Source organism: Polypterus senegalus, chromosome 10, assembly GCF_016835505.1.
Source record: "Polypterus senegalus isolate Bchr_013 chromosome 10, ASM1683550v1, whole genome shotgun sequence".
Taxonomy (NCBI): domain Eukaryota; kingdom Metazoa; phylum Chordata; class Cladistia; order Polypteriformes; family Polypteridae; genus Polypterus; species Polypterus senegalus.
Window position 1 is genome coordinate 112,553,192 of NC_053163.1, and position 19,899 is coordinate 112,573,090.

The window sequence follows — 19,899 nt, forward strand, 5'->3', positions numbered from 1 at the left end:
AATTGGAAATCATGTTTCATGAGATAGTTACAGTAACTGAAGGTGTTTTTGTTTTCTCAGTTGTGGCAGGACAGACAGATAGATAGATAGTGTGAAAAAATAACTTCACAAACTCCAATATTAAGTGTTGGGGAATTGCCCCGTATAATCTCTTTGAGATGTGGTGGTCAAATTAATAATAAAATATCATACATTAGACCGAGAATAGATGGAAAGTGGATGGCTTTTATACAGAATACAAAATGGCTGCAGAAAATGAATAATCGGAAGTGACGTAATCATCGGAGGTTGGAAGTGACTCATCGGGGAGGGGCCGGAAGTGACATCATCGTCGGAGGCTGGAAGTGACGTCATCGGGAAGGGACCGGGAGTGACGTCATCAGGAAGGGACCAGAAGTGATGTCGTCTTGAGGAGCTGGAAGTGATTTTGTTAATGAGGAAGTGGGTAATGAACCGTCTTCTGAATTATTGTTTATGGATGGTAGGATTGATTCATTTTTCTTATTTGGTTCTGAGGGGTCAGAAAGAGAAGCATTACTACCATACAATAACCCCCCATCTGTTACGTATTTGCTCACCTTTGGGCTTGTTGACTGTCTCTGAAGCGTGCGTGTGTGACAATAGATAGATACTGTAGATAGAAACTTTATTATTCTAAGAAAACTGCAGGGTTACAATAGCAGACAAAAAGGCACAAATATTCATGAGTTATAATAGTTTTAGGTAAGGTAACAAAGTACAAATACACATTTAACATGAATCGTCTGTAAGTAGATTAACAAAGTGCTGGTATTTACTAAGGGTAAAGTAACTGGAATTAAACAATTCTAAAGTACAGGATGTCAGTCATTGGTATAGTGTATTGCACATAACATCCATCCATCCATTATCCAACCCGCCATATCCTAACTACAGGGTCGTGGGGGCACATAACATTATTTTCTATTAACATGTCTGCTAGACTAGCTCAGCACTTTTCAACAGGCAGGGAACAACACCGCCTCTGCTAAGAGGTAACTGATTATAGAGACCTTAAATGGTGTTTCTTGGAGCAATGCACTTTTATCAGTCTGTTACTGAACGTGCTCCTCTTTTTAGGCTAGATTTCATACACAGTAGGTGGTTTGATTCATTGTTCAGGATAGTTAGTAGATTCCTGAGAAATCGCGGCTCTACCACATCCTTCAGTGAGCCCAACCTTGCTAGCAAGTATGAATTAGCTTTTATGATCAGTTTATTTAGTCTGTCCGCATCACCTGCAATACACTGGAAGAAAACCTCAGCCTTCTCAGGAAACAGAGGTGACTCCATGCTGGTACTCCAAACAATCATATTGTGCAGATGTCCCCCAGTTTCCTCACTATCTCCAAATTTTCACCATTAACAAAAACTGGGGCAGAGTGAGCTTGGTCATCCTGAAATCATCAATAATCTCCTTTGTTTTACTGATATTGAGGTGAATGGGAGGACTGTTGGTTCAGATGACATACCTTTTGAAGCATGGAGGTGTTTAGAAGAGATGTTAGTGCAGTTTTTTTTTTTAATTGTTTAATGCAATCTTGGAAAGTGAGAGTATGCTTAAGGAGTGGAAAAGAAGTGAACTGGTACCAATTTTTAAGAATAAGGGAGATGTGCAGAACTGTTGTAACATCATAGGTATAAAATTGATGAACCACAGCATGAAGTTATGGGAAAGATTAGTGGAAGCTAGGTTAAGAAGGGAGGTGATGATTAGCGATCACCAGTATGGTTTCATGCTAGGAAAGAGCACCACAGATGCAATGTTTGCTCTTAGAGTGTTGATGGGAAAATATAGAGAAGGAGAAGGTGCCTAGAGAGGAGTTGTGGTACTGTATAAGAAAGTCAGGAGTGGCAGAGAGGTATGTAAGAGTAGTACAGAATATGTATGAGGGAAGTGTGACAGTAGTGAGGTCTGTGGTAGGAGTGACAGATACATTCATGGCAGAGGTGGGATTACATCTGGGATCATCTCTGAGCCCTTTCTTATTTGCAAAGGTGATAGCAGGTTGATAGATGAGATTAGACAGGAGTCCCAGTGGACTATGATGTTTGAGGATGACATTGTGATCTGTAGTGAGAGTAGGGAGCAGGTGGGAGGAGACCCTGGAGAGGTGGAGATATGCTCTAGAGAGGAGAGGAATGAAGATCAGTAGGAACAAGACAGAATGCATGTGTGTGAATAAGAGGGAGTTCAGAGGAATGGTGAAGATGCAGGGAGTAGAGCTGGCAAAGGTAGACAAGTTTAAATACCTGGGATCAAAAGTACAGAGTGTTGATTTGTACAGAAGTGATTTGTGACAGACGAGTACAAGCAAGAGTGAAAGGGAAGGTCTACAAGACAGTAGTGAGACCAGCTATGTTATATGGATTGGCGGCACTGACCAAAAAACAGAAGACAGAACTGGAGGTGCTAGTTAAAGATGCTAAGATTTGCATTGGGTGTGACAAGGATGGACAGGATTAGAAATGAGTACATGAGAGGGTTAGCTCAAGTTGAAAGATTGGGAGACAAAGTCAGAGAGGTGAGGTTGTGTTGATTTGGACATGTGCAGAGGAGAGATGCTGGGTATTTTGGGAGAAGGATATTAAGGATAGAGCTACCAGGCAAGAGGAAAAGAGGAAGGCCTAAGAGAAGGTTTATGAATGTGCTGAGAGAGGACATGCAGGAGATGAGTGTAACAGAGCAAGATGCAGAGAACAGGAAGATAAGGAAAAAGATGATCACCTGTGGCGACCCCTAACAGAAGCAGCCAAAATAAGAAGAAGCTTTACTGATATTGAGGTGCAGGAGGTTTCATTTGCACCATTTAACAAAGTCCTCCGCAAGTGTCCTGTATTTGTTATGCTTCCCATTGCGGATGCACCCAACTATGGCTGTGCCATTATAAAATGTCTCTGGATGACATGATTCAGTAAAGGATGCTACATCCTTTGATCACAAGGACACTATTAAATTCCATAATCTTCCCAAATCTAACACAAATTTGAGTGTATTATGATATGCACATTAATAGAGTTATTATTTAACATTCTATTCTACCCTCTATTTGTGTATTACTACATAAGCAAATACTTGAGCTAATAATTGTGAGAGTGTTTTTGTTTAGCCTGCATCTGTGGTTCTTTTGGCTGTTTTATAGATAGATAGATACTTTATTAATCCCAATGGGAAATTCACATATTTCAGCAGCAGCATACTGATACAAAAAACAATATTAAATTAAAAAGTAATAAAAAATGCATGTAAAAACAGACAATAACTTTGAAAATGCCGTAACTGTGTAGCTGCATTAAGGAACTGAACTCGTTTTACCTGTTAAACTCCTCTTTGGGCATTTTTAGAAAGATTAATTACTTACTGAAGCGTACAATATTTCTCAGTCTTCATTTGAAGGCAGAAGCAAGCTGATTAATTAGCAAAGACTTCAGTTACACAAGAAATCAGCCTCTGGTGATGAAAGTGATTGGCAACTGCAGGGGTCCTCTAGGACTGGTTTCAGAAATGTGTATCTTCAAGCTTTTGTATTGTATTCTAGCAGAATTTAGGGCACAGCTCTTGTTCATTTGAAATATTTTTCCTTCTCTGATGTAGCAGGAGATGGATAAGCGGTTCTTTCTTCTGTTTGCCAAGTTTGACGAGAACCTCAGCTGGTACCTGACTCAGAGCTTGGTGAACGCATCCCTGAATCTGGAGGAGACAGATACAGAAGACAGCAGTTTCAGAGAATCCAACCTTATGCATGGTAGGATGCTACATCTTTGGGTCATAAGGACCCTTGTACATGCCTGCCCATTTATTTTACCAAAAATAATGTAACATTTCTTAATGCTATGGATCTACAGATATCCTAAGAACAAATGTGTAGGGAAAATGTTTGGAGCAGTATACAATAGGTGCATAAAACAGTATAAAATAAACTTGAAGAAAAGGGCCAGAACTGCATTTAGTTGGCATGTCTGATAGATGCTAATGAATAACTGGCATTGTCTTTCATACAGCAATCAATGGTTTCATGTATGCAAACCTTCCTGGACTGGAATTGTGTTTGAAGAACAATGTCTACTGGCACCTCATGGGTATGGGTAGTGAAGTGGATATTCATGGAGTGGTCTTCCAAGGAAACTCAGTGGAGATCAATGGGAGACATAAGGACTCTGTGGCGCTTATGCCTCACACCTTTGCTACTGCCTTCATGCAGCCTGACAATGTGGGTATGTGTTATCTCCTGCTCTTTCAACCTTATGAATACATTTGTGTACAGGAATATCTTATAACCACCGAGCTCCAAACTTTAGACACCAACACACTCAACACTGGTTTAAATATTGTCCTTTTTATTCATCATGGTCCCATAGCAAAGAGATGAACACAACCAAAGTACCACAAACTCTCTCCTTCTACTCCTTCAAAGAGTTTTGTCTTCTTCCTCCCAAACCTTAGTACCTAGGTAAAGCAGAGCGGCTCCTTTTATACCAGACCCAGGAGTACTTCTGGTGCCAATGCATCGTCTGTTGGAAGCACTTCCGGGTCAATTGGAAATCTGTGAGAGTAGGGATCACGAATCTTGGCAGCACCCATGGAACCTACTCCACTGTATTACAGTTCCCAGTATGCCCTGGATGCTGAATTCCAGGGATTCTGCCATCTAATATAGAGGGGGAGCAGATAGTCAGAGCTGATTGCCTCCCTCTATCTCTCCATTATACTGGCTTACCATCCAGGTAAGAATCTTCAGTTCGTCTCAGCCGGGATGCCCGTGAAACCACGTTCGCATCTCCTGTCCTTTCTTCTTGCACCTTTGATGGGCTGGCCTCTCAACCAGGTGAAGAACCTCACCCAATCCCGGATGAGACCACGCTCATACTTTTACAGTAGGAGTATCTATGTTACAGACCCCGTTTCAATTTATAAGACACCAAATTCATGAGCCTTCAGCAGCTACACTTTATTCTTTGATTATAAGTTGAGTCGTCATATTTCTTGTCTTCTTTTAATAAGAATTACTAAGTTTGGAAAATGCATTGCAAATGTTTAATTTACTTCATATAAAATTTGGTCTGTTCTCACTATGTGGTTTGTTTTATTGTATTTATTGATTTAAACCCTGATGTGCCCTAAGGCCAGACATGACAGCATGTTGACATATTTTATTCCTTTATGAATTAGACACAAGCCTCTACACTGATGTTTATGGGGAGCCATCATTTATTGTGTATTCATCAGTATGTTGTTTGTTCTTTTTAATGCCTTAGGTGTTTCCCATCTGGGACATTTTAATATGATAACTTTACTTGGAGCTGCAATGTTGCTTACCTGAGCTCCTTTTCTGGCAAATGAGTGTAACGCTTAACAACTTCAGTGAACAAGGCCCACTTTTCACCTTTTCTCAGTGAAATCCATCTGCTTGCCCCAAAAGCTGTCACTTTCATGAACTTGGGGCTCCAAAGCACAAGAGTCGCAAAAATAGCTCAAAATGACCACCACAGGTGGACAACTGTTAAATCCCAGCTAGTAATGAGAGGGCAAATGTTAAATCTTTCTAAATTAAAAGATTTACTTTTATTTAAAAAAATGCTTGTTAACAATGAAACACAAAAAGCAAAGCAGGAGTTGCCTTAAAATAACAAGACAATCGAAGGCAAAGAAAGTCCCAAAACACAGTCCAGTAGAAAGGTCAAAAAATGGGAAAAATGGTTAAAAACTCATAAATACACAAAAGCCCAATAAACCACTAAGCCTACCAAACCACCAAGCATATTCAATGGACTTTAGGGCTGAGAACAGTCCATTGCAGGGATGGGTAGGTGGATCTGCCTCTTGGGGAACCACTTGTGAAACACACACACACACAAAAATGAAAATAAAATAAAAATGGCTGTTGAAAAACAGCTGTTTGGACCCTGGCTGAAACTCAACAGTCACTATCAACTGTTGTGAGGTTTTCCTAAAAATAGTGCACAGCTTTCATATGTTGTTCTTATTGTAAGGGTGGTGCTACACATTGGCCTCTGTCTATTTTTATAATGGATAATGGTGTGTGTTTGGTTACTTCATTGCACCCATTGAATAAAGGAACCTAGGATAACCGCAACTTAGCACCTTTGGTTATCATTGCTACTTTCTTTACTTTGCCAGAGCTGCTTTATTAGACATGACAGACTCATGTGATGAAACTGGCACCAGGCTAACAAGTGTTAACTGCCTTGTACCCAGTGCTACAATAATGGACTTTAATTTTTCATAAATCTTCCATAAACCTTAAATGACACCTCTAGCAGATGAATTATACAAATCTTTGGTGTTCCTTGGCATTTTGCTAAGGGTCTATCAGCAAATTAGCACTCAGTTGGAAGGCATCTTAAATTATAATGGCTCTCGTTTACTTTTTGCATGTTGTCCTCCCACCATGCTCTCTTTCCACAATGTAACACTGATTGCACACATTTCAAAGTGCAATGGATCCTTAAAATGCTCAAATAACTAGCATAAAGGGAGAAGAGGCTGATGTGCTGAATTACAAACTATTATAAACAAAATGCAAATTACCTAATAGACACAAAGCAGAACATAATAGCATCCTCAGCAACTATGATATCCAGAAGGGAGTACTGCTGCCTTGAGATAATGAACTCCTGAGCTGTAGGCTGTGTAGAGTGTTTTTCAGCCTGCTGTGCATTAACAAGACACGCAGGCACACAGGAGTCCAGGCACTGCTGAGCCATAAGCTAAAGACTATTATTATTATTATTATTATTATTATTATTATTATTATTATTATTATTATTATTATTATGTGAGCCATGCCTAAACCCAAAGAAGATTTATTAAAGGAAGGTTAGACCCACAAAGGAGACATGATGTAATATGCTATCATGTGAAATCTGCTTGCTGACAACTCTTCAAAAAGTCCAGTCTTTGGTCTCCTCTTCCTCCAGCCAGTTGATTTTTTTTTTTCAACAGTTGTCCCAAAACCAAGCTCAGGTGTCTACTGACTGGATGAGGCCTTTATAAGCAAGGCTTCACACTGAACTATAATGGCTCATGCCACTCCTCTTATTTTCAAAGAAGTCCTGACACTGACCCACAATATTTGTAACAGGGCTTACAAAACCTCAATGTCCTGGTAGTGGTGTTCCTTCCTGGTAGGCAACAGACTCTTGAACTGTCTTCCTTTCACAGTAGTTAACAGCACTTTAAAATTAAAGAAAGCTCCACTTCACTTTTGTTCTCTTGTTAGCTTTGTTATTAAAATATTTCTCTGACTTCTGGTGATGGCACTTGCTTGTAAAGGAGATATGTATAAACTAAAAAATTGAGTAGCTGTCACATGCATCTCCTGGTTTTGCTCAAAACTTTACCTACCAGCTTGGTGTCAGGACAGTGGGTGTATGCCTGACTGGTTAGCAAGATGGAGTGACTTCATATGCTGGACTGTTTACTGCTGAAATAGATGTTGGTCTTCTGTGAACCTTAAGTATCTTTGATAATGTAGGTATGTGGCTTATCTACTCTATACAGTATATATAAAGTCCTAATCCTAAAAGTGCAATGATTTTGTGTAACAATTTTATGTGATGTTTTTATGACATGTTTTCTATCACACGTTAAATCGGGCTTATTTTAAAACCTACATATATATGTTTGTATCATTCTTTTCAGAATTTAATGAACTTTAATATGATGTTGTTAGATTTTCAGATTCTTATTCCGTTTTTAAATTATAAATTAACAAATATCAAGAACGCATGTCTCGCAGTACGAGACTTTGTGGCAAGAGATTTGACCACGCCCGGGGCCGGAAATAAAAGTCAAAGAGTAGGACAGCTGCTGTACAGGCTTTTAAATGTTCAAAGTGCTGCGCGAGATGCAGATCACATGGCACAGCAGCAGCAGCAAGGCAGCAGCTGATCGAGCAAACAGGAGGTAAAGAAAACTGTATTTGTTTCCCATTGTATTACCATTTAAGAGGAGGTTTTCAGTCCCCCTCTTCACAATGCGAGGGGCAGAGATGCAGAGTGGCTGGCACATACATAGTGCAGACTCGGGGTGATGGCGAGCGAAGCGATCAGGGTGCAAACTCTTTAGTAGAGTCTATAACTACAGCATTGATCTTCAATTAGATAATGTGAGGCAGCATTTTTGATATAAGCATATAGTGTGCCTGTCATCCACATACCAGAAATCAAAGGGAGTGCTACGACAAAGGGGTCCCTAAAGTGACTCATTCAACAAACTCTGTTCGGTGTGGATGGCTGTAAAATTTCTTACTATCATGTCCTTCCTGTTAGTGCCAGTCAGACTGGGGCATACAAATGAACTCAGCTAGGTCCTTGTGTCAAAGTGAAAATGTCATAAAGAATTAAGACTCATTTAGTGCCAACCCATTTTTGTTTCACTCTGGTCCTCATTCTTAGCCCCTTCATTGCCATTCCAGATGCCCTTTAGTGTATTTTTCATATGTCATAAATCCTACTGTTTTAAGATGACCGAACCTTTTGTTGGATTATTTCTGTGAGCCCCTTTCTTCTTTGGTGCCCTACATTTCTTAACTTACTCACATGGAGAAATGCTGTTGCTTCTTTGCTAGGCACATTTGGAATTGTCTGTCAAACTAGCGGTCATTTCCTGGCTGGAATGAAGCTTGAGTACCAGGTTGCACAATGTGGACATGAGGATAAGCCTTCCAAAGAGTTCTCTAATGTCCGGACTGTGTACATAGCTGCCGAGGAGCTTGAGTGGGATTACTCTCCTGACCGGAGTTGGGAGTTGAAAAAATTCAACAAATCAATGCAGGACAGGTAATGCCCTATTTTTTTCTTAACAATGCAAATATGACTGTGCCAATTGGGGTTTCATCAGATTGTTGTTTACTGGGAGGTCTCCTGCTTAACAAATCCTGCCATTAATTTGTTTCATGTAGCATATTTCAACCATATAGGCAAAGTGACAGGGTTGAGTATTCACCTTGTTAGACCAGTGGTTTGGATCTTCAGTCCAGCACTCTTGAGTGGGACACCCCTGTGTGTCACCTTAATCCAGAATAAAAGGTCAAATTACTTTGAAATGATTATTTATTTAATAAAAAAACTGCTGCTCCACTGAGACTGACTAAATTAAATAGTGATAAAACTCAGGTTCTCCTCATTGGTACAAAATCAACATTATCCAAAACTGATCATTTTTCATTTGTTATTGATAATTCCTCTGTCTCCCTTTCCCCACAGGTTAAGAGTCTGAGTGTCATCCTTGACAGTACTTTATCCTTTCAGTCCCACATCAGTAACATCTTCCGGTCTGCATATTTCCACCTGCGTAACATTAATCGTATTCGCCCCTCCTTCACTCCCCACACCACTGTTATCCTTGTTCATAGCCTTGTCACTTCTTGTCTGGATTATTGTAATTCTCTTTTCTTTGGTCTTTCTTGCATATATCTTTATAAACTTCAACTGGTCCAGAATTCAGCTGCCCACATCATTATTAGTACCCCCTCTATTCACCATATCACTCCCGTCTTTCAGCAGCTTCACTGGCTTCCAATTAAGTTCAGCATTGAATTCAAAATTCTTCTGTTAACTTTTAAGGCTATCCACAACCTTGCCCCTCCATATCTGTCTGACCTCCTCCATGTTGCCATTCCCTCCCGCACCCTTAGATCCTCTTTCTCCATCTACTTGACTGTCCCTTTTGTCTGTCTTACCACCATGGGGAGCAGAGTATTCAGTTGCTCTCCTCCACAGGTCTGGAACTCATTAGTATCCAAGCTTAGAAACATTGATTCATTCTCACTTTTCAAATCTAAACTTAAAACTCATTTGTTTTAGACTGCTTTTTCTCTTTGATTATAATTGATTTGTCTGATTTTAAGTTTTGTAATGTTTATAATATGTGTTTTATCTATTATTTGGTGTCCTTGAGTGTTTAGAAAGGTGCTTACAAATAAATAAAATGTATTATTATTATTATTAATATTATTATTATTATTATTAAATTGGATCTGGTCTGGTCCATAACTGTTTGGGGGGCTCATCCACTTGTCCACTATTTAAAAACCACAGTGACTGAAGCACCACAAGACTCTCCTCTACCCATTGCCCACTGTCTATTCATATTCTAGTCGCATTACATAACTACCAGTTGAGCCAATGCCTCAACTCACCTAACAAATCTAAATTCACTTGTTTACCTTCAAGGAAATCCACATAACTACTTCTGGGGTTAGTAACACACACTGATAGTCCAGCAGTCATCCACCCAGAGCTTCCTCTGGTAGCAGTGGATATCCCCTGTAAAAGAATACACAAAACAACGTGAAAGGTTTGGGGATCCACCCCATATACTTAAAAGAAGTTTGGTTAAAGTTGGTCTTTACAGACAAAAAAGAACTGAGGAAAAAACAAAAATGACTGCCATATATATTTGGTATGCAGGAAGTGATGAAATGGGAGAATGGTATTCTGGGAACCAGAAATTACATCAGAAGGAGGTGGGATCTTGAGGACCAGAAGAGGAAGTGATGCTGGCTGTCTTCTGAGGATCAGAAGTTACTTTAGGCTGAGGGTTTGTTGGCTGGTCTGTAGGGAAAGAGGAGAAAGAGTTAGAGGGCAGCACCAACCCCTGGTCTGGTGGGAACATAAATTTATTCAAACACATAAACTGTCTCCTAAGCAAACATGTATGACACCTAATATGCTTAAATTTGAATTATTAATGCAAGGGCCAAGTTCCCTGAGTAGCTCCCAAGTTGCCTACCCTCCATAATACAGCAGGAACTGCTCAATGTCATCTTGCTGTCTGAAATATTTCTCTTGGTCTTGAACCAGCCCCCCATAACCTCTGTTCCATTTCAGTGATCATAGAGTATTTACTGTATGCTATACGGACACTTAGTGGATATTTAACCAGACTTGGTGAGGCTTTCTAGTTACCAGCCTACTTTCTTTTATGCTCCTGTTCCCTTGTATTGCTTCTTCTATCTTGCAACCTTCTACCACCTAAGCAATATTTTACAGAAATGTGCCTCAATGTGAGCCAGTTACCCATCATTTACAGTTACAGTCCTTCATATTTCTGAAGTGCTACACCCCCACCACCACCTCAAGGAATACCCACTTAACTCTTGTAGGATCATGTAAAAGACTTCTGTATTACCAGTGCATTAGTTCTTGGTCAGTCGCTAGTTCTGATAATGCAATACATTTCTGTTATTAGTTATTAGTACATTTTCAACAATTTTGAGAATTTCAATAAAATTTTTGTTTTATTGTTTGTTATTTTAAACGTGAGCACAGCTTTTTTTGTGTATTTTTCTTGATGTTGTGACTGTTTTACATTTTTGGTAACAGCGCATTTGCTGGTTTAGTGATCACCACTGCCGTAATGTGTGACATCATCAGCCATTTCCTATATAAGATGGCAGTACACTGCACCATGTATCCTAATTTTTGCACAGATCTGAAATGCTCAACAAATCTGTGTTGGTTAGAGGAATATTTAGAGAATACGTCTAGTTTCGGTTTTGAAGGAAACTCTATTGTTAGAAAGTAGGTTTGACTTTACTGTTATGCCATTCTGACTTTTTTATATACATTAAGGATTTTGATGCAATTAGTTTTTAATTTTAGTAATAATTTTTGACTTGAAAATTCATTTTAAATGGTTGATTTATTGTTGCACCTCTTCCCAATGCCATTTTGTTCAGTATGGGTGCTGGCATTTTGTAGAGCAGTTGCTACAGCGTTGCTAGGGACTCATTCCAGCAGGGTCGTGACCCTTGATGTCATCAGTTTAAAGTTTGACATGATGCACTTCCTGCAATCCGAAGTTGTGGATATCTTCCTTAAGACCTTGAATGCAAATTTCTTCTGTCTAGTCTTTCCTGGTAAAAAAAAAAACTTTAGCTACAACTTTTGACTTTGACAACAGTGTATTGTAATCATCTGGTACGGACTTCTGTGTGGTTATTTTGACTATATTTCATCTTCTGACCCATGTCTATTATATCTGCCCCGTACCAGTGACAGCAGAAGCAGTATGTTGATTTGCTAATGGTTTTGGGATTTGATCAATTGATTTTGTTTTTTTAGTTTTTACACCAGAATATTTATTGAGTATTCCTTTTGTCTTGCTGTTGTTCTATACTTTATCTGCTGGTTGATTTCTTGAAAAAGAATCATTTATTCTGTGTAAACTTCCTTTTCTTCTCCTTGGCACAACAGAACCCTGAGTAGACAAAAGTTGCTTTACATTCTACTTACTGTCCTACTTATGATTCTTCATCTTGCTTCTGCTTTCTTATTTGTTGCTTTAGCCATCTATTTCATCACTGATGAAGTTGTTAGTCCAGCCACATCACTGCCTATGTGGTTTTCTTGTTCTTCCCATGTCTTTGTGGATGCACTCTGTATTTTATCTCCCATGTCCTTAAGATGCACAATAACTGGCAGCTCTTAAATTTCCCCCTTGTGAATAAACTAATTCCCATCCATCTTTTTTGGCCACGTCATCTTGTCATCTGGCCGTCAGCCCCCAAGTCATTTTAAAGTTGTTGATTAACTTAACATTCAGGTCTTTTGTAATTTAGGTCAAAACCGAAGTACTCTGAGAAAACATGAAACCAGAGACTGTGTTCTTCAGACACATGGTGAATGGGGTCACAAACTGAACCCATACGCCTGAGGCTTTCATTAAAACTGAAATTTTAGGATAATAGGACAACTGTCATCAGCCACTGCTCATGATCAGGCACACCCAAAGAGGCATTAAGCAAAAGAAATGAAGGTGAGGTGAAGATCTGAGTCTATGGAGATCTGGTATCATATGTTAGCGAGCAACTCAAGCTTCTTATGACGATAAGGATACACCATTGTGTGCATTCTTACACAAGCCACTTGGGGTCCTCAATCAGCTTGTTATGTTATTTTAAAGCAGAAGGTTTTCTAGGTTAACATCAGCTACTGCTTCTAGTGATCAGGACTGTTTTTAATAATCAAGCCTGCAAAGTGATGCCTATGAAGTTTCATATTTATTCATCTATCCAATACGGGAGGCAGCCAAAACCAATCCCAGAGGCGTCAGGTAAAAAGCAGATGGCAGCCTTCGTAGAGCACGCTCTCACTCCAGCCAATCTGAAGTCACTGATTAACTTAACATGCAGGTCTTTTGCAGTTTAAGAGGAAACTGGAGTACTCTAAGAAAACATGAATATAGAGAGCATTTGTACTTCACGTATAAGGTGAAAGAGTCAGTCTCTGAATACAGAATATGTCAGCTGTCTGGCTGCAGTACTAATTTGTGCCATCCTGCCATCCATGCAGCTTATTTTCTTTTGTATTGTTAAGTATTATAAAATATGACATTTAAATGTATACGTCAGGAGATACATTCAAAATGCCATCTTACTGCAAAACTTCAATATACAGTGTCGAGTGTTTAGTGATTCTTTCAAATAAAAAATAGCATAGTTCTTTCAAAGGTAGTTACTATATTTAGCATTTTGTGTTCTTCACAGTTATGGTCATGTCTTTGTTGGCCAAGAGGAGGGTCTCATAGGGTCGAAATATCAGAAGGTGGTGTACAGGGAGTACATAGATGGCACCTTCACACAGCGGAAAGCAAGAGGGCAGAGCGAAGAGCATTTGGGAATCCTTGGTAGGTAGACATTGCAGATTTTCTCATAACCTTTAATATCTCCTCTGTATCCTCTGTGGCCACCTTCTGGTTTGGTTTTTGCTTGCTTTATGGTTTTGATGTTCGTGTTTTCGAATTGAGACATCAGTGAGAGTTCCATTTATAACCCAAGTTCAAGTACTCTGGGTCTGATTGTTCAGCAGCCATCTCTGCCCTTATCTTCCTTAGGTCCTCTCATTCGGGCTGAGGTAGGAGACGTCATTCTCATCATCTTTAAAAACAAGGCTTCACGTCACTATTCTATACATGCCCATGGTGTTCAAGAACCAAATAAGGGGAACGTCTTGGCTACACGACCAGGTAAGTTACTTCAGGATATGTCTTATTATGTCTGCATGTACTTTAGCTACCCAGTGATAATTTCTTCAAAGACTTATTTTATTTGTTCTCACAATGTCACAGTGACTTCTTTTGAAGGAAGTTCCCATTCAGTACATTTCTGCATTGTGTCAAATTTCATGTCATCCCTGCTGTGTCTCATATTTTTCATTACACAGACTGACTGACTGACTTAGATTTTGTTCTTTCAAGAATTTATATTTGTCAGGTTCTGGGGTTCAAGTCACCAAGACTCATGATCAATTTGATCCTTCTTTAAAAATAGTAAAAAAAAATTATCAAAAAGTTTTTAAAATTGTCTTTATTAGTAAGATATTAATTTCCTTTTAAGTTCATTTACCAAATCTTGGGATCCCTACCAAATCGAAAAGGGCAATAGCTGCTCATAATCAGGAATATACAAGCATTGAAACTAAAAGCAAAACAGCACAAAATGAAATTGGCTGAAAACATTGTTTTCTCTCACTTGAAAAAATGTTTCATTCTTTTATTTTAAACAAAGCATACAATTAATGAGGATGTGCCCTTCCTTTTAATAAAATACGTTGCCAAAAAAATGGGATCACACCTATATAACATCATATATGTGCAGAGACAAGTAGTGTCTTGGAAACCAATTCTAAAATCGTGACACTTGATGATATAACAAACATGTAACTGAATAACAACAAACATAAAAAAGATGAAAATGAAGGAACTAAATATTATGCCAGGAATGAACTGCGGATCCATCCCTAGTGTTCATCTAATTTAACTTTTAAGCCAGGAAAGGGCTGGGTTCCTGCTCCAGGTTCCTGTTTTTGGATGTCCCTGTGCCCTAACTCCTCCTATCTGTGGCAGTTGCTAAGCGACCTCTTTTAGGTAGCAGTCATATGATACTGCACATGGGCAATAAAACTGAGAGGTCCAGGAGAAGCCTTGTCTCAACCATTGTGTAATTCTGTAGTGATGTGTGCTAGGGGTCCATGGCATTGTGTAAGTGTTTAGTTAAAAAACAGTGTGCTCAGGCTCTGTGGATGTAAGTTTGAGTGGATTTGAAGCAGAGATGCCCTGGAATTGTTAATAAGGAATTTGGCTGCTCGGGTTTACATGTGAAGGTGCGATTTGCCCAGCTGGTTTCACTGACCTTGAAATAGTCTAAAGCAATACCCCACATGCTTCTGTTTGAAATTTGTAATTTTTAACTTTCTGAGACTGGCTTTTAGAGGGCTAAGACCACCAGTAAAGAATCGCATATCAAAAATATTATCAAATTTGTGATCACCAACCTTGAAATAGTCAGTCATTTTCCAACCCGCTATATACTAATAGAGGGTCATGGGGGTCTGCTGGAGCTAATCCCAGCCAACACAGGGCACAAGGCAGGAACAAATCCTGGGCAGGGCGCCAACCCAGCGCAGGGCACACACACCCACACACCAAGCACACACTAGGGACAATTTAGGATCGCCAAGACGGATGACTGACTGAACCTTGAAACAGTATAAAATGACACACAGCATGCCTATATTACTGATACTAATTTTTTAGAAGTTTTGCAAATAGGTGTACATTTGACCCCTTGTTTCATACTAAGGGATTGAAAACATCTGGGGTCAGCTGATGCAGAATGCACAATTTCAAGTCCTCCTCATATCACCATAAAGGTGTAATTTCCTACACAAAATATGCTTCAAAATTGCCTATTAGTGAGAGTTTTTTGGGTCTAAAAGGCCAAAAATTGAGGAGAACTCACAAAAAGCTTAATGCCTAGCATAACTGGACATCAAGACACATTGAATGGTATATCATATGTGAGGACATTTTCATACAGGTACAATTGTGCTTGAAAGTTTGTGAACCCTTTAGAATTTTCTATATTTCTGCATAAATATGAACTAAAACATCATCAGATTTTCATTCAAGTCCTACAAGTAGATAAAGAGAAACCAGTTAAACAAATGAGACAGAAATATTATACTTGGTCATTTATTTATTAAGGAAAATGATCGAATATTACATATTTGTGAGTGGCAAAAGTATGTGAACCTATTACACGCCTTGCTCTTGGAGTGATCTTTGTTGGTCGACCAGTCCTGGGGAGGGTAACAGTAGTCTTGAATTTCCTCCATTTGTACACAATCTGTCTGACTGTGGATTGGTGGAGTCCAAACTCTTTAGAGATGGTTTTGTAACTTTTTCCAGCCTGATAAGCATCAACAACTCTTTTTCTGAGGTCCTCAGAAATCTCCTTTGTTCGTGCCATGATACACTTCCACAAACATGTGTTATGAAGAGCAGACTTTGATAGATCCTTGTTCTTTAAATAACACAGGGTGCCCACTCACACCTGATTGTCATCCCATTGATTGAAAACCCCTGACTCTAATTTTACTGTCAAACTAACTGATCATCCGTGAGGTTCACATACTTTTGCCAGTCAAAAATATGTAATATTCGATCATTTTCCTCAATAAATAAATGACCAAGTATAATATTTTTGCCTCATTTGTTTAACTGGTTTCTCTTTATCTACTTTTAGGACTTGAGTGAAAATCTTATGTTGTTGTAGGTCATATTTATGCAAAAATATAGAAAATTCTAAAGGGTTCACAAATTTTCAAGCACAACTGTAAGTCAGGAGATTCTGGACAAAAGTGATTTCAAAGTATACATAAGTGATTCTTATGAGCACAAAATACATTAAAATGTCTAAAACTAAATATAGACTGAAAGGAAAATGAAAACAGATTCAGCATATTTCAAAATGACCTGAAAAATGGCATAATGCTAAGAAAAATATATAAAGCCTTAGAAAAAAATGACAGTACAATAGAGGTCCTGCCTGTCTGTTTGCTTATTATAGACTTTCAAAAACAGCTTTTGTTTTCAGACTTTGCCAGGATTGTTTCAATGTCAGTATGCTTGTGTTTGCAATTTAATTTTAGTGGTTAGCTGAGGTTTGCAGTGCATTGGGTCACACAATGGTCCTCCAACTTGTTCTTTCCTGCTGGAGACCAAGTGCTGTATGCACTCCTCCTTCTTTTAATATAATCATGATATTGAATTCTCCTTTTTATGATGTACAATATCTTTTTTCAAGTATACAAATGCACCCATATGCATTATTGTTTTGCATAATTTTTAATATGCAGCTTTTCCCTTTAAATTCTACTACTGTATGTTTTAAATTATGAAAAACATCCAGTTGTGCCAGGGCTTTCTCCACTCACATCATTCTTCTTTGTTGCCACGCAGGAGAGATGGTTACTTATCGTTGGAATGTCCTTGAACGCTCCGGTCCTGGCCCAGGAGATTCAGCTTGCCTCACGTGGGTGTACTACTCCATGGTCGACCCAGTTAAGGTCATTTAGCATGTTCATTTTTGTAATCTTGCTAACTGAACCCCTTCTCCTTATATCCTAAAACTTTCATTTTTCCTTTTTAACATCACATGGGAATGAAAAATCAAAAAAGAGATCTCCTTAATATCTTTGTGGTTTCCCTTAGACAACAATGAGAACAGAGTGAAATTAAATCGAGACCTTTCCTTTTGTGTCATTCTTCTCAGATTTCTCCCCTTTGAAAAAAAATACCATGGTATTCTCATAAGTGTCTCTTCTTGAGTTTCAGCAGAGATCTCAGTAAACTCACACAATGGGCTCATGTTTTCCAAGTAGTGTCTTGACATTTACTTTGTGTGCTCAGTAATATATTATGAAATTCATTGGCAGTTGTTTGTGGTAATAAAACCCTTTACTATGATTATAAAACTGTAGTCCTTGGTTTTAAATAATATTATTAGTTGCTCTGATTTATTTTGCTGTGCTTCAATTAGATCACACTCATCCAAGAAGAAAGGGCAGACAGTGTGACATAGTGGTTAAGGCTTTGGATTGCACACCCAGAGGTGTGGGGTTCAAATCCCACTGCTGACACCACTGTGCGACCACAAGAAAGTTGTCATTTGTCTATGCTTCACTTGGAAAAATAAATGTAACCAATTATAGCTCAGAATTTGAAAGTCACCTTAGATAAAGGCATCAGTGCAATAATAAACAAAAAATATGAAGTCTGGAAAGAGATTAAAACACGACTAGAAAGAGACCTTATAAAATCTAACATGCTTTTCAAACTAAATTTTCAATTTTGACTTCTTTTACCTCTGTTTTATCTCATGTCTCCTTTTTGCCTGAAGCTATTTTGCTTAAGGAATTTTAGGAGAAACATCAATGAAAAAGTTGATTTTCAAATGAAACATAAATAAAAATCATCTTAAATCTCATGAGCCATCAAAGATCAACCATTGACCAATACAATTTTCCTATGGGAAAATTTGTTAAAATGTATTGGAAAGCCAGGTCATCTTCCCACTTAATTTAGGTAAAGAGTTCCAAATCAAACAGCTCCCAGCTGAGACACTAGTCTTTCTTATCAACAGGGCCTCCTGATTAGTAGCAGGACAATCAGCCATGGCTGGTATGCTCATAGGATTTGACTATTTATATCATATAGTACAATGATAGAAAATAAGGATAGGGTGGTATTGTTAAGGCATTTTGAGTACAGAGCTTCTGAAAGTAGTGATCCAGTTTACATGAAAGCAGGCAACCAGACCTACTGTGTAAGCAGTGGTAATCAAATAACACAATTACAGTAACTGATTGGTCCTGAACTTGACTACATATGGAGGCCATTGGTGTTGAGTTGGAACCCACAGTTAGTAAAACAATGAGCTATGTGTTGTGTCTTGGAGTCATAAATTTACCAAATGGAGTCCTATGACTAATCCAACCAAGTGCTAGTTCTCAAGATACCAAAAAGTTCATGGAGGTTGGAATATTAATGGCCTACAAAAACTGTACTAGAGATAAATCCAGGGACATTTCTGTCCAGAAAGGGATGCTGACACAATGTAGACATTACTAGGAGATGGTAACCATGTATGGCTCATTCTCCTCCAGGACAATGTCTTCAGGAAACCATACAATAGGAGACAGAAACCTTCACTGTTTAAAACAAAGGAAACTAGATGTTGTAATCTATAAAATTTTACTTAATGTCACCTTCAGTTATGGCTTTGAACCATTTGAGAATTGTGTTTGTATCGTACAGTTTTCTGCATCACCTTAGAGTGTGAATCCAGAGGTCATAATCTCAAGGGAGGAGTAGAATCTGTTGGTGCAGAAGACTTGTCACTAAGTGTCCAATACAGTCCAAGCTACTAAATTCTGTACAAAAAAAAAATAATTATCATGAAGAAGTGTATATGAGACAGAAATGTTTTAAAACAGTTATTTAACATTGGTGATTTTTCTTTGTGCCAGTAGTCCAAATATAGTAGCAAGCCATTAATGGCAAACATGGAGTATCACTTTTGGGAGTGATTGTATGGTGGAAGGAGCTCCATGTTTGAAGACAGTGGGAAGTATTGATAGGAAAACTACAGCAGCCTCCTGCATTGTAGTGATGTCCTTAGCATCCCAAATTCCCCATTCTGCACCCATCAACATAAGCAGTGTCCTAGTGTTTAATCCATATAGTCAACAGGTACTACTTAGTGTATGTTAACCTGACTCACAAGCATTAGATGCTGTCAAGGCACTCTTGATGAGCCATTATGGTAGTTCAAGAGTTCTGATGTCACCATAACCATTCTCTGTGCAATTATTGCCTTTTCATGTAGAGCCCAATATGTGGTCTTCAGGTTACGGCTGTGAATGGCATAGACATGTAGACTACTCATCTGCAGGCCTGGCCATGTGGAAGTCCCTGATAGTTTTTTTTTATAGTTCAGACCATTGCTTTTAGGTGCTAATATTTTCTTTTATCACAGAATGATGATGATAATGGTTTAACTTTATTATCAT

The 19,899-nt window shown here is 38.6% G+C and overlaps 1 protein-coding gene across 1 annotated transcript in view; it reads left to right on the top strand.

Annotated features, from left to right (window-relative positions):
- LOC120538217 (hephaestin-like) overlaps positions 1–19,899 on the top strand; it is a 70,809-nt gene that overhangs the window by 40,676 nt on the left and 10,234 nt on the right. The window contains exons 8-13 of the mRNA XM_039767672.1: positions 3,614–3,764; positions 4,021–4,233; positions 8,610–8,820; positions 13,533–13,672; positions 13,880–14,011; positions 17,288–17,394. Of these exons, the coding sequence (XP_039623606.1) occupies positions 3,614–3,764; positions 4,021–4,233; positions 8,610–8,820; positions 13,533–13,672; positions 13,880–14,011; positions 17,288–17,394 (954 nt within the window). The remainder of the gene's footprint in view (positions 1–3,613; positions 3,765–4,020; positions 4,234–8,609; positions 8,821–13,532; positions 13,673–13,879; positions 14,012–17,287; positions 17,395–19,899) is intronic.